This window comes from Silene latifolia, chromosome 7 (genome assembly GCF_048544455.1).
Source record: "Silene latifolia isolate original U9 population chromosome 7, ASM4854445v1, whole genome shotgun sequence".
Taxonomy (NCBI): Eukaryota; Viridiplantae; Streptophyta; class Magnoliopsida; order Caryophyllales; family Caryophyllaceae; genus Silene; species Silene latifolia.
In genome coordinates, this window is record NC_133532.1 from 115,645,474 (window position 1) to 115,659,505 (window position 14,032).

General features: G+C 33.9%; 1 protein-coding gene across 1 annotated transcript; it reads left to right on the forward strand.

The window, feature by feature from the left end:
- The first annotated feature begins 334 nt into the window (after positions 1-334).
- LOC141590569 (inactive protein kinase SELMODRAFT_444075-like) lies at positions 335-769 on the forward strand. The gene has a single exon (XM_074411146.1). The coding sequence runs from the start codon at positions 335-337 to the stop codon at positions 767-769; it is 435 nt and encodes a 144-aa protein (XP_074267247.1).
- Positions 770-14,032: the final 13,263 nt, after the last annotated feature.

Sequence of the window (14,032 nt, forward strand, 5' to 3'; positions counted from 1 at the left end):
TTATTCAATTTGTTAGAATTTTCAATCAAGTAGTTTAATTGGTAAGTTTCGCTCTTGGTTTGTATGTTTTGATCGATCTCTGCTTGTTCGTATGTTTCATTCTCTTTATTTACTTTTTGATACCTAGATTTCGATTTCTGTTAAATTTTGGTCATAAATTAGTTTAATCACCGAGTTTCGCTCTTTTTATTTGCAGGTTTTGATCGATTTCTCACTTGTTCGTATGTTTCTTTCCGTTTCTTTACTATTTCATACATCAATTTCGATTTTTCTTAATTATTTTCTTAAGTTTTGGTCATAACCTTATTTCAATTCTACAGTTTCTCCCCTTATCATGGAAGCTTTGCACACAAAGGCTGCATCTTTCGATCCAATCAAAGTGTTCTCCCGTGGGCAATACAGGTACCACAAACTTCTTGCTGATGACACCGTATTCTCAATGCTTAAAGCCTGTGCAGCCATGGGTTACCTTGCTCCTGAGTACACTACCACTGGAAAGTTCACTGAGAAGAGCGACATGTATGCATTTGGCATACTTGTACTCCAAATTCTCTCTGGTAAATCCAGAATCGACCTGCCAAATCGTCAGGCCACTGAATCAGAGAGGTTTGAAGGATTTATCGATCCCAATCTTCGAGGGAAGTTTTGTGAATCCGAGGCTATGAAACTCAGTCAAATAGCCTTACTTTGCACCCATGAACTCCCTCTTCAAAGACCGACAATAAATACTGTCAGACAAGAACTAAGTTTTCTTGATGATAGTTCTTGAATTAGAAATCGAGATGCCATGTCTGCTTCGAACTAGCAAGAATATGGCATAAGAGTCTGACTGCCTGTTAATCTCACTAGAAATTTTGTGCAGATGGCCAATGTACCGATTTTGAGAATCAGTTGTCTGACGAAGAGGATGAAGTAAAAAGAGAGGGAGTTAAGAAACACCTCACAAAGAACAAGTGGTGATGGATTGCGATTGCTTTTACCGTAAGTCTCCTTTAACTATACCAAGTTCCAAACTGTTAGAAAGTTGTCTTTTGACAGAGGATGTAGCAGTGCAAGCATAGTGAATTAGCATTAAGAATAACACGTCTGTACTTCTGAAATATGTGAAAAAAAGAAATTGATGCAAAGAAAGGCTGCATTGTTTATATCCTAAGTTGCAGATGTCTGATTGCATGTTTAACATTTTATACTTCTATCGGCAGATTTGGGATTGCAGGAGCACCGTCTTGAAGGTGAGGAGTATCTTGCAGTTATAGATGAATTTATGGAGGCTGTTTTTACACGTTGGCCTCATGTTAATGTTCAGGTGAAACTTTCTTGATGTTCCTGCTTTTGCTTTCTGTACCACATTAAGAAGTTTGTTGATCTCCCGCAACCTTTTTGACCTCTTGTTTTATTTTCTGCAGTTTGAAGATTTTCAGAGCAAATTGGGTTTCAAGTTATTACAACGTTATAGGCATAACTACAGAATGTTTAATGATGATGTACAGGTATGTGGATGCTATTGGCAGATATTTAGTTTCTTTTATAGTTTATTTTCTGTGACATTGTGATAAGGACAATGTCATTTACTTATCTATTGACAACCCGGAAAAAGGACTATGCCACAATTCAGCTCACTTGCTTTGTTTTCTCCAATGAAAACATTTGACCCCTATTACAATATAAGAAGCTTCTGATATTTGGGCAAAAAATATACGGAGTACAATAGTACTCGTACTTTCTTCGAAGTCCTAACATGTCTTGTTTGTTGCTTTTGTGACGTGTGTTTATACTTATTTTATCGGTTTTCAACGAGCAAAGTAATTCATTTTGTGCTCACCTTTGTATTTGAATGGCTTAAATATCTTGCACACCCTTGATTCCGATCTTTGTTATGTACTCGTATATCTTAACGGCTATTAGCTCAAATGGGAGAGCAATGTGCAAATCTTGCACAAAGGTATGAGTTCGAATCTCATATAGCCTAGTTAATTTAAAAATCTAGTGTATTAAACTTAAATACAATAACATTGAGGATGAGTTAGCCAAATCCGTACTCGGGATGTGCAAAATTGAGGATGAGTAGAAGAAGCTCAAACTCAGATGTGCACAAACGGCGTGCATAAGCCAAAACGCCGTGCAGAGCCACTAAAGGAGCAAAGGATTACAATTTTGAGTCCTTTGTAAATTCAATGTTAGAAATTATCTAAATTGGTTGCAATTGGACATGACAGAAAAGGCCAAAACCCAAAAGTCCACTAGAGAAATACCAATTAGGCTTTGAAGTAATGATGGAGTCAATAACCAACATGGGAGTCGAACCCACACCTTGTGCATTGCACAACGCTCTGCCATTTGAGCTAATTGGTTTTAAAATAATTAAATCATTCCACTAGTTTTCATCATGTGAGTTGTTCCCTTATCGCTCCCCCGCCATTAGAGGAACGATCAAGAAATCATACCCCATTTATTTTAACCACTTATGATGACCAAGTTTCACAAAGTAAGGTTTGAGATTCACCAAATAAGGAAAAGAGCAAAAACGTGATTTTAACCACTTATGATGACCAAGTTTCACAAAACAAGCTCTAAGATTCATTGAACAAGGTCCTGGGATTCACAAAACAAAGTCCGAGATTCACCTAATAAAGAAAAGAGCAAAATAGGTGATTTTAACCACTTATGATGATCAAGTTTCACAAAACAAGCCTTAAGATTCACTTAATAAGGTATGAGATTCACAAAATAAGGTTTGAGATTCACCAAATAAGGAAAAGAGGGAAAAACGTGATTTACCACTTATGATGACCAAGTTTCACAAAACAAGCTCTAAGATTCATCGAACAAGGTCCGAGATTCACAAAACAAAGTCCGAGATTCACCTAATAAAGAAAAGAGCAAAATAGGTGATTTTAACCACTTATGATGATCAAGTTTCACAAAACAAGCCTTAAGATTCATTTGAATAAGGCATGAGATTCACAAAATAAGGTCCGAGATTCACCAAATAAGGAAAAGAGCAAAAACGTGATTTTAACCACTTATGATGACCAAGTTTCACAAAGCAAGCTCTAAGGATTCACCGAACAAGGTCCGAGATTCACAAAACAAAATCGAGATTCACCTAATAAAGAAAAGAGCAAAATAGGTGATTTTAACCACTATTGATGATCAAGTTTCACAAAACAAGCCTTAAGATTCACTGAATAAGGTATGAGATTCACCAAATAAGGAAAAGAGGAAAAAACGTGATTTTAACCACTTATGATGACCAAGTTTCACAAAACAAGTTCTAAGATTCACTGAACAAGGTCTGAGATTCACAAATCAAAGTCTGAGATTCACCTAATAAAGAAAAGAGCGAAATAGGTGATTTTAACCAATTATGATGATCAAGTTTCACAAAACAAGCCTTAAAGATTCACTGAATAAGGTATGAGATTCACAAAATAAGGTCTGAGATTCACTAAATAAGCAAAAGAGCAAAAAAGGTGATTTTAACCACTTATGATGACCAAGTTTCACAAAACAAGCTCTCAGATTCACTGAATAAGGTCTGAGATTCACAAAACAAGCTCTAGGATTCACAAAACAAGGTCTAGGATTCACAAAACAGGCTGTGAAATTCACAAAATAAGGCCTAAGATTCACAAAATAAGAGAAATAGCAAATGTGAGAGGAAAATGGGTATGCTAATGTGGAACCAGGTACTCCACATGCTTGCTGTTTTGGATCCATTCCCTAACATGATGATACCTTTGTCCTAATAATGTAAAATATACCCATGAACGGTGAATGCACCCTTTGATCTAAATTAGAAGCCATAATCTAAAACTTACCCAACCCACAAACGAGTACCAGTTACGCTATATTACTACTTTTGCAGGATAACAGGATTCATAATGAGCCATTTGGCCAATAAGAGTGTAAGGTTGTTGAACCAAAATATAACCACCTATTGTATTTGACACCTTTGTTTTAACTACTAACCCAAAAGACAGAGCTCAACCTCAGTTGTTCAGAACACAAACAAGTCATGGTCTCATTTTTACCGGCTCTAGTAGTCAGTCGTCTTCAATAAGTGGCGTTTATGCAAAGATCTGAAATACATGAAATAACCATTACTAGTGTACCATTTCACAAAAAATTCTTAACAATCTCAAACTCCAATTCTTAACAATCTCAAACTCCATGACTGGTGTACCATATCATAAAATTTGAACCTTATATTTTTGGAAATCGCTCAATTTTGATCAATCGAGCCTTATATCATCAATTTATGAGTGAATTAACAGAATTATATGAATATACTCAATTTTGATCAAAATTATGAAATTACCTGGAAATTAATCAAAATCTTCTTCGAAAATTGCTGAAATCGCGTTGCTTCATGTCGTTCTGATGAAATCTACGAACAATTTTGCCGGAAATCGCTGCAATTGATGTTGCTGATTGGATTTTTGGAAACGAGATTTTGAAAGTCGCTAAAACGTTGTGTGTTATATTTTTGAGAGAGAGAGTACAGTATTTGTGCTCTTAATTGTTTATTTCAAATAGAGAAAATATTTGGGCCAAATGAAAAGTTAAGAATGACCCCAAATATCCAGCCCAATGAATATTGATAATCAGTCCATGTTAATCGGTCCCAAGTTTAAGGAATTTGGTGAGACCGGCCGCCTCGCCATAATGAGGTGCCTCAGGATCCTATCTATATATATATATATATATATATATATATATATATATATATATATATATATATATATAGAAGGGTTCTTATAAGGCCTTGATACCATATAAGGCCCTAAGTCCTTATAAGAACCCTTGGATAGAAGGGATGGAGGGATGAGATTGTATCTAAATGAAAGGCTACAATTTCATCTCAGCTAATTATCTTCCTTAATCACTCAAACTCCCTTAAACACTCAGCCTATCCTAACCTCCTCTCATTATCCCACCCACCTACTCTCTCTCTATATCTCATTTCTCTCTAAAATTACCAACAAAAAAAAACCAAAAAAAATAAAAAACACTCTCTCATCCTCACGGTTCACCAACACAACCCAACCCAACCCTCCCCACCAAATCCGGCAACCTTCACTGACCACCGCGCCACCGCCTTCCTCCTCCCCTTCTCCTTCCTCTCATTTCTCCGGTTTCCCCACAACCACAAAAGCAACACCGCACACAACCACACACCATCGCAACAACCTTCACTCACACCACCGACATCAACAACCACACTCACGACCTCAACACCGCACCACCTTTCTCCATATTTACTGCCGCCTAAACACCACCGCACCACCACCAACTTCGTCGCCAAATCTGCGACAGCAACAACAACCAACAACAATGCCGACTTTAACTGAGACCGACCACGACGACCGACCACGACGCACCTGCTTCAACCGACCGCCACCGCCTTTTCTCTTTTTTTCACCATTTTTTCAGATCTTTAAAATCTGTTTTTTTTTTTTTAATAAATTTTGGTTCGTTGAAGTCGGTGTTGTCACCAATCGTCCATTTTCCTTTTAAAATCTAAAATAAATTTTGGTTTAATAAATTTTGGTTTAAAATCTGAAATAAATCTTTTTCTTTGTTTAATAAATCTTGGTTTGTTGTTGTTGGTAGTGGTAATGTCTCGGGTTTAAAAGGAAAATGGACGATTGTTGTTGTTGGTAGTGGTAAAATCTGAAATAAATCTTGGTTATGGGTGGTTTTTATTTTTTCCAGATCTTGTTTTTGGGTATTGGTGAATGTCGGTTTTTTTTTCTTTTCAGATTTGGTATTTTTTTATTTTCATCTTGAGTTCAGTTTTGTTTTTTGTTTTTTGATGATTTAACTTGGTACAAATTAAAGTTATACTATTTATGACTAAAATTATACACTTAAAACATTAAAGTTATACATTTTATGACTAAAGTTATACACTTTTTACATTAAAGTTACACTATTAACATCTAAAGTTATACATTGTATAAATTGAAGTTATACAACCATTCAAGTTTGTTTTGTTGGTTTTTTTGTTTGGTTTGGTTTTGGTTTTTTTTTGTTATTTGTTTTTTTTTGTTATTTGTTTTTTTTTTAATTATTGGTTAATTTTTTATTAAAGTTATACAAAAATGATACAAAAATGGACTAAAGTTGTACAAAAATGGACTAAAGTTATACAAAAATGAACCAAAGTTATACAAAAATAGACCAAAGTTATACAAAAAAAGACTAAAGTTATACAAAAATTGGACTAAAGTCATACAAAAATGGACTAAAGTTATACAAAAATAGACCAAAGTTATACAAAAAAAGACTAAAGTTATACAAAAATTGGACTAAAGTTATACAAAAAATTGGACTAAAGTTATACAAAAATGAACCAAAGTTATACAAAAATGAACCAAAGTTATACAAAAATGGACTAAAGTTATACAAAAATGAACCAAAGTTATACAAAAATAGACCAAAGTTATACAGAAAAAGACGAAAGTTATACAAAAATTGGACTAAAGTTATACAAAAAATTGGACTAAAGTTATACAAAAATGAACCAAAGTTATACAAAAATGAACCAAAATTATACAAAAATGAACCAAAGTTATACAAAAATGAACCAAAGTTATACAAAAAATGGACTAAAGTTATACAAAAAATTGGACTAAAGTTATACAAAAATGAACCAAAGTTATACAAAAATGAACCAAAGTTATACAAAAATAGACCAAAGTTATACAAAAATGAACCAAAGTTATACAAAAAATTGGACTAAAGTTATACAAAAAATTGGACTACAGTTATACAAAAATGAACCAAAGTTATACAAAAATGAACCAAAGTTATACAAAAATGGACTCAATATATATGTTGGCCTTAGTTGATCTATATATATATATATATATATATATATATATAGAGAGAGAGAGAGAGAGAGATTTTAGTAAAGAAATCATTAACATATTTGAAAAGATTAATTGAGATAATTATTTTGATTTTTAAACTTGTGGGTCTAAAAAATAACTAAAATAGTTAATAAAGATTCTATTTCATGCCCCATCATTGCCACTTGTCATTATATTATTTGTAGTGTATAGAATATTTGGTAAGCTTTTACTTATTAACTATGATATTTTTGTTTAAGACTGACGTCTTAAATCTTAAGATGAGTTAAATACACACTCCGTAACAATTACCAAATTATATTTATACACCCGCACAAAAGAAATCTTATTTTAAGCACCAAACAAAAAAAACAAAGAAATCTTATTTTTGAAAACCCTACATAAGAGTCCTTCACGATCGACAATCTGTCAATCTCTACCTTTCTGAGCTCCTCATAATAAATACGATGGTATGTGTCTTTTTTTTGTACCTTGAGTTTTTAATAATTTGTTTTCGACTTTATCCTTAGCTTTTTTTCATACTAATTTGTCCGTGAAAAATGAGACGTTTTATGCTTGACAATGTTAAGAAATTTTATAAGAGGTTAGGATTATGGATTTATTTTTATTCGTAGTAACGTATGTGACTATGTGTACTCTTGTCCGACTCAAATGCGTTTTATTGCGCCAAATATTATATTTTGGGATTTACTTAATAAACAAATTTGCAAATTACAGTATCATCAGTTCATCACCTTACTTGATGTAATTGTTTTAATTGTTTTACGTGTGTATAAAGTAGATTATTAGTATTGTACCGGAGTACCAATTAATCATCCAACAGTTAAATGCGATCCGGATTTAACTGGAGTATAGAAAAATTGAGATGGAGATTGAAGTGTTTTAAACGAATTTAATACCTCTATTTTAACTCCGATAAATTATAGTCGTTAATAGGAAATAGATAGGCGATGGAGAGAAGCTTGACTACCATAAGTGATCAATTAAAAAGCCGCCAAACTCTCACGTAATCACAATAATTGATCGAGACAGTATTACGCCGATGGAGACAGTATTATGCATTTGGAGTTAAATTTAGATCGGTTTTGATAGTAGGATAATTGATTGCGACAATATTATGCATTTGGAGTTTAGCCTCGGCCTGACATGCGTGATACTTAATAAACTTTATACAAAAGTAAAACAACTAGTTGAAATCAAGTGATGAATATAAGAATATTGTAATTTGCACGTCTATTTACTAAGTAAATCCATAGATATACAGCGCATAAATAAAATGTATTTAAACTATTTTCGACAAGCATACACACATACATTATGATTATGTAAGATTTTAAATACATGATCGATCTATTGTGTAAACAACCTCTTAAAAATTTTCTTTACCTCGTCAAACATACTGTAAAATAGATACTCACTGATAACAATAAATAATTTGGGTGATGGAGACGATTTGGGAATGTCCTACTAGACGGATTGAAAAATGATAGCAGTGAGGATTCAGATAACTCTACTAATTGCTCAGGATAATCTTCTGTCTCTTTCTTTTTTATTTTTTTCGGCGGCCGTTGTTCTTGTTTCTTTGTTTTTTTTTTTTTGGTTTTGATGTTCTTGTTTATTTGTGTTACTCCTACTTTATTATTGTTTTATCCCAGCACGGCTCGGGTTATGTGTTATTCCTTTATTTCAATAATACTTTCTTAAAATGTTAGAATTCGTCTTAAAGTGAAAATGAGTCAAATATACTCTTATTTGCATATATATATATATATATATATATATATATATATATATATAGAGAGAGAGAGAGAGAGAGAGAGAGAGAGAGAGAGAGAGAGAGAGAGAGAGAGAGAGAGAGAGAGAGAGAGAGAGAGAGAGAGAGAGAGAGGTTCTAGTAAGTCCCTCATATCATATGAGTCCCTAAGTCCTTATAAGGGCCTTTGGATGGAAGGGATGGAGGGATGAGATTACATCTCAATGGATGGCCATAAATCTCCCTCCCTAATCTCCCTTCCTAATCCCTGTACAACTCCTTCCTAATTTGTATAACTCCATCCTCCTTCTAATTCTCCCAACTCATTCACCCACTCATCATCCATTTCATTCATTCACTTCTTCAATCATTCACCCCCTCTCTCCTCATTCTCTCCCAACAAAAAAAACCCAAAAAATAAAAACAAAAACCAAACAAAAACCACATGGCAGCCGAACCACCGAACCACCCACAACCACCGTTCCCTCCACCACTCGTCTGCCGGTCTCCTCTCCACTCCTGACGCCACCGTCCCTTCCTCAGTCACCAACACCACTCACCAACACCACCGCACCACTGCCACACACCACCACCGCCATATCCCGCCTCCCTCCTTTTCTCCTTTTTTTTATTTATCATTTGTTGTTTGGTGGTGACAACCCCACGGCCTCCTCTGAACACCACCAACACCACCGCACCACTCACCAACACCACAGCACACCCGACAACCCCACGGCCTCCTCTGAACCGCACACACCAACACTCACCACCACCATTTTCGTTTTTGAATTTTTTTTTCAGATTTCGTTTGCTTTTTTCGTTGGTGTTGTCGTTGGTATTGATGCTCTTGGTGTTGTCGTTGTCGTTGGTGTTGTCGTTGGTGTTGTCATTGGTGTTGTCGCTGCTTTGTTTTTTGTTTTTTGTTTTTTAGATTTACTTTACTGCTTTTATGGTTAATTTGGTTTTTTTTTGGTTTTTTTTATTGTTATTTGGTTTATTTTTTTGTTATTTGGTTTTGTCAGATTTACTTTATTTTATTATTGTTATTTGGTTTTTTTATTTTTGTTGGTTATTGATGGGTTGTTATTTTAATTTGTTCAGATTTAATATTTGTTGATTAATTACGATTTTTCATATTTATTTGGTTTTTATAAAAGTTATACTATTTACGACTAAAGTTATACACTTAAAACATTAAAGTTATACATTTTATGACTAAAGTTATACCCTTGAAACATTACAGTTACACTATTTACGACTAAAGTTTTACCCTTGAAACATTAAAGTTACAATTTTTATGACTAAAGTTATACATATTGTCGATTAAAGTTATACACTGCGTGCATTAAAGTTATACACACGATATATAAATTTTTTTTGAGAATTTGTTTAGACTATTAATTTTTTTTGAGAATTTTGTTTGTGGGATGTCTTTCGGTTTTTTTTTTTCATTATTTTTTTTGGCCTTTTTTCAGTGTTTACATATTATGGTTTTTTTTTAGATAAGGATTTTTGTTTTTCTAGTATTGTTGGTTTGGATTTTGGTTTTTTCTTTTATTAAAGTTTGAATTTTTTTTTATTATTTATTTTTTTCAGATCTACTTTTTTCAGTCCACTATATTTTTTTGTTAGATTATTTATTATTGTATTGTATTTTCTAATTTTTGATCTTTGTTGTTTTTAATTTCTAATTTGTTATTTTTCAAGTTTCATATTTTGTGCTGAAGTTATACAATAATCAAAATAAAGTTATACTATTAACTACTAAAGTTATACATTGTATAAATTGAAGTTACACAAATTTTGGACTGAAGTTCTACATCTTGTCTATTAAAGTTATACAATGGGTGCATTAAAGTTATACATATTGTCTATTAAAGTTATACACTGCGTGCATTAAAGTTATACAATTTTGGACTAAAGTTATACAATTTTGGACTAAAGTTGCGCCATTTTGGACTAAATAATGTCACTTTATGGACTAGAGTAATTTGGACTTAAAGTTATACAAATATGGACTAAAGTTATACAAATTTGGACTAAAGTTATACAAATATGCACTAAAGTTATTCATAATAACAATGAAGTTGAACATAATGTCATTGAAGTTGCACACAATGTGGATTGAAGTTATATATAATGTCAGTGAAGTTATACTTAATGTTGATTGAAGTTGTACAAAATGTCTTTGAAGTTGTACACATTTTGTATAACTTTAGTTTAAAATAGTATAACTTTAGTCATATTTTGTATAACTTTAGTCCATAATAGTATAACTTTTAGTCCTTTTTTGTATAACTTTAATCCTTTTCTGTATAACTTTAGTCTATAATAGTATAACTTTAGTCATTTTTTGTATAACTTTAGTCCAAAATTGTGTAACTTTAGTCCATAATAGTATAACTTTTAGTCCTTTTTTGTATAACTTTAGTCCTTTTTTGTATAACTTTAGTCCAAAAATCGTGTAACTTTAATTCATAATAGTATAACTTTTGTCTAAATGTAATTAAGATTTGAAACTAACACAATGTCATTGTTGTACATAATGTAAGTTAAAGTTATACATAATGTCAGTGGAGTTATACATAATGTCAGTGAAGTTATACATAATGTTCATTGAAGTTATACATAATATCGGTGAAGTTGCACACAATATCATTGAAGTTGTACATAATGTAAATTAAAGTTATACATAATGTCAGTGAATAAAGACTAAAGTTTCAAATATCTTATTTTTTGATCTAATAATTTATATAACAAGACGAATTTTAAAGAAACGACATTTGTAAAAATAAAAAAGTATATCACCAAAAAAACGATATTTAAAACCCGAATTTTTTTTTAAAAAAACGTATAACAAGAAGTTATTTGAAAAGAATAAGTAACAACAAAAACCAACAAAAATTAACAAATAAAATAAACCGACCCAAACAACAAATTTAACACAAAATCTGAAAAAAAAAAAAAAAAAAAAAGTGACGAAAAATACCGAGACACAAAATCTGAAAAAAAAAAAAAAACGAGTTTGTATAATTTACCGACGGCGGTGGTGGAGGTAGAGGTGGGCGGTGGGTGGTGTCGGGTGGGATAGTGGTGGGTGGTGGTGAATGAAGAAGAGAGAAATGAATGATTTATTTGGATATTTTGGGTTTTTTTATTTATTTGGATTTTTTGGGTTTTTTTATTTATTTGGATTTTTTGGGGTTTTTATTTATTTGGATTTTTTGGGTTTTTTTTTATTGAGGTTTTGAGAGAAGAGAAGAGTGAAATGTGTGAGATGAGAGAGAAATGAGTGAGTAGAAAACAAATATATAGTAAATTAGTGGTTAATTAGGGTGGATTAGTAAAGTGTGTTAATTAGCTTCTATAATGACTTTGGGTGGGTTCCTCTCATCCCTCCATCTCCCTCCATCCAATGGCTCATAATAGAACTTATGGACTCAATATATATCATGGACTTACATGATCTCTTCTCTCTCTCTCTCTCTATATATATATATATAAATATATAGAAATGAGATCTAGTGAGTCCACCAAAATTGATTGAGTCCATAAGTCCTCTTTAGGGCCATTGAAAAGATGGGATGAAGGGCTGAGATTGAAGGGAAAAAGGAAGGGATTAGTGCAAAAAGAAGGGATTAATGCTAATGTAAGACACACTCTCTCTGTAATACTACGGATTTTATTAAGTTGCATACTCGACCGAGTAGTGTTGATTGTAGGGTATGTGTTGATTCTGCCGATGAAAACTCGGCCGAGTATGGGAATACTCGACCAAGTAGAGGATACTCGGCCGAGTATAGCTTTACTCGACCGAGTATCCGGTCTGGCGAGTGTTGTTTTAGCGGTTTGATGCGGGAGTGTTTAGGGTTATTTTATAATTACCGTCAGTTTCTAAAACATCATTTTAACCCTAATCATTTTACGATTACCTTCATTACTCTCTAATCACTCCCGAATCATCCTCTAATCTCGTGTGTGTGCAATCGTTGCGACCTTTACGTGCAATCTCGCATTCTACTGTTGGTAAGTTCACTTCCTATGTCATTTATGTTTTATTGGGGACTACTGTATGTTGGAATTAGGGAATAAAAGGGGGATGGTTCTTTATGTAATTGTGTTATGTGATTATTGTATAGGAGAAGACTTCGTAGAGGAGCCTTTCTGATTGTCTGATCTACATTCTGTTGTTGATTACTAAGGTAGAGTTTCCTACTAAGTTTTACTGTTAATTGTTATGGCATGATTGTTTCGTGATATTTGTTAACTGCTGATCATCGGAGTATGAGCGTTGTTGTGACGATGTTGGTGTGGAGAGGTTGTGACAGCTGTGATGCTGTGTGTTGTGATTGTGGTGGAGTCACTTGCGGGAGTGGCTTCACATCCTAGTTCGCCCTCCGTGGAACCCGCCACGGGAGGGGATGTGCACATTAAGGGACAGGGATTTGTTTAGTCGCTCGTTGATGAGCTGGACTTGGTGGGATCGGCTGCGGTCACCCACTGGCGGCGTGGATTTACATTGCGATGGGTAATCTGGCAGGGCTACACACTTCGGTATGTAGTCGGTTACTGTGTGAGATCGGGAGACCGGGGAGTGTCGATGATCAGCTAGTTACTGTGTTGTTTGCCTTACGTTGATTGAGTAATATTGACCCCGTGTTGTTGTTTGTAAAACCTGCGGTGATCCATTCGGGGATGGTGAGCAGACTTGACAGGTATTGCTATTGGTGAGCTTGGGACGGTCATGGGGGAATTGTCATCATCAGTCGTAGCATCACTGTTCGAGTCGTAGTTATGATTTCCAGTTGCTAGACATTTATTTATATTTCGTTGGATCAGTTTGGGATTTGGTTTTGATGTAAACATTATTTCTTTGGTACTTTAATAAATGTGCTCAGTTTAGACGCTTTTGATATTTACTAACCTCGGATAACCGAGATGGTAACACACTTTCATGGTAGGGTGGTCCTGGTAAGGCACCTTGGTATGAGGGGGTGTTACAAAGTGGTATCAGAGCCGAAGATTCCGGCACCTAAACAAATGAACCTAATGAACTTAGGGAGTCTAAATAAAATGAACCTGGGGAGAGTTGTTTGGAGCTACCGCAAAGACTCGGGAGACGTCCCGGAGTCGCAATTTGGCCCTTATTAACTCGAGCCGGTCACATGGGGAAGTGTGTTGAGTGTTGTGTCTTGTATGTGCATGTATATGATGATTCATGTTGATAATAAGTGATGGTTGGAAGTTTACATGCGGAATTCGTAAGTTGGTGATTTGGACAAAATAGTAGAAAGATTGAGTATGTGAATTTTGGTGTATTGGATTCACCTGTAAATGAATGGTATGGCTATGTGTTTATAACGTGGCGTTTTAATTCTTGTTGTTATGTGTTTGATGAGGG

What these genes read in the sequence shown, in the direction of transcription:
- LOC141590569 (XM_074411146.1), top strand. Translation starts at nt 335, where the DNA reads ATGGAAGCTTTGCACACAAAGGCTGCATCTTTCGATCCAATCAAAGTG.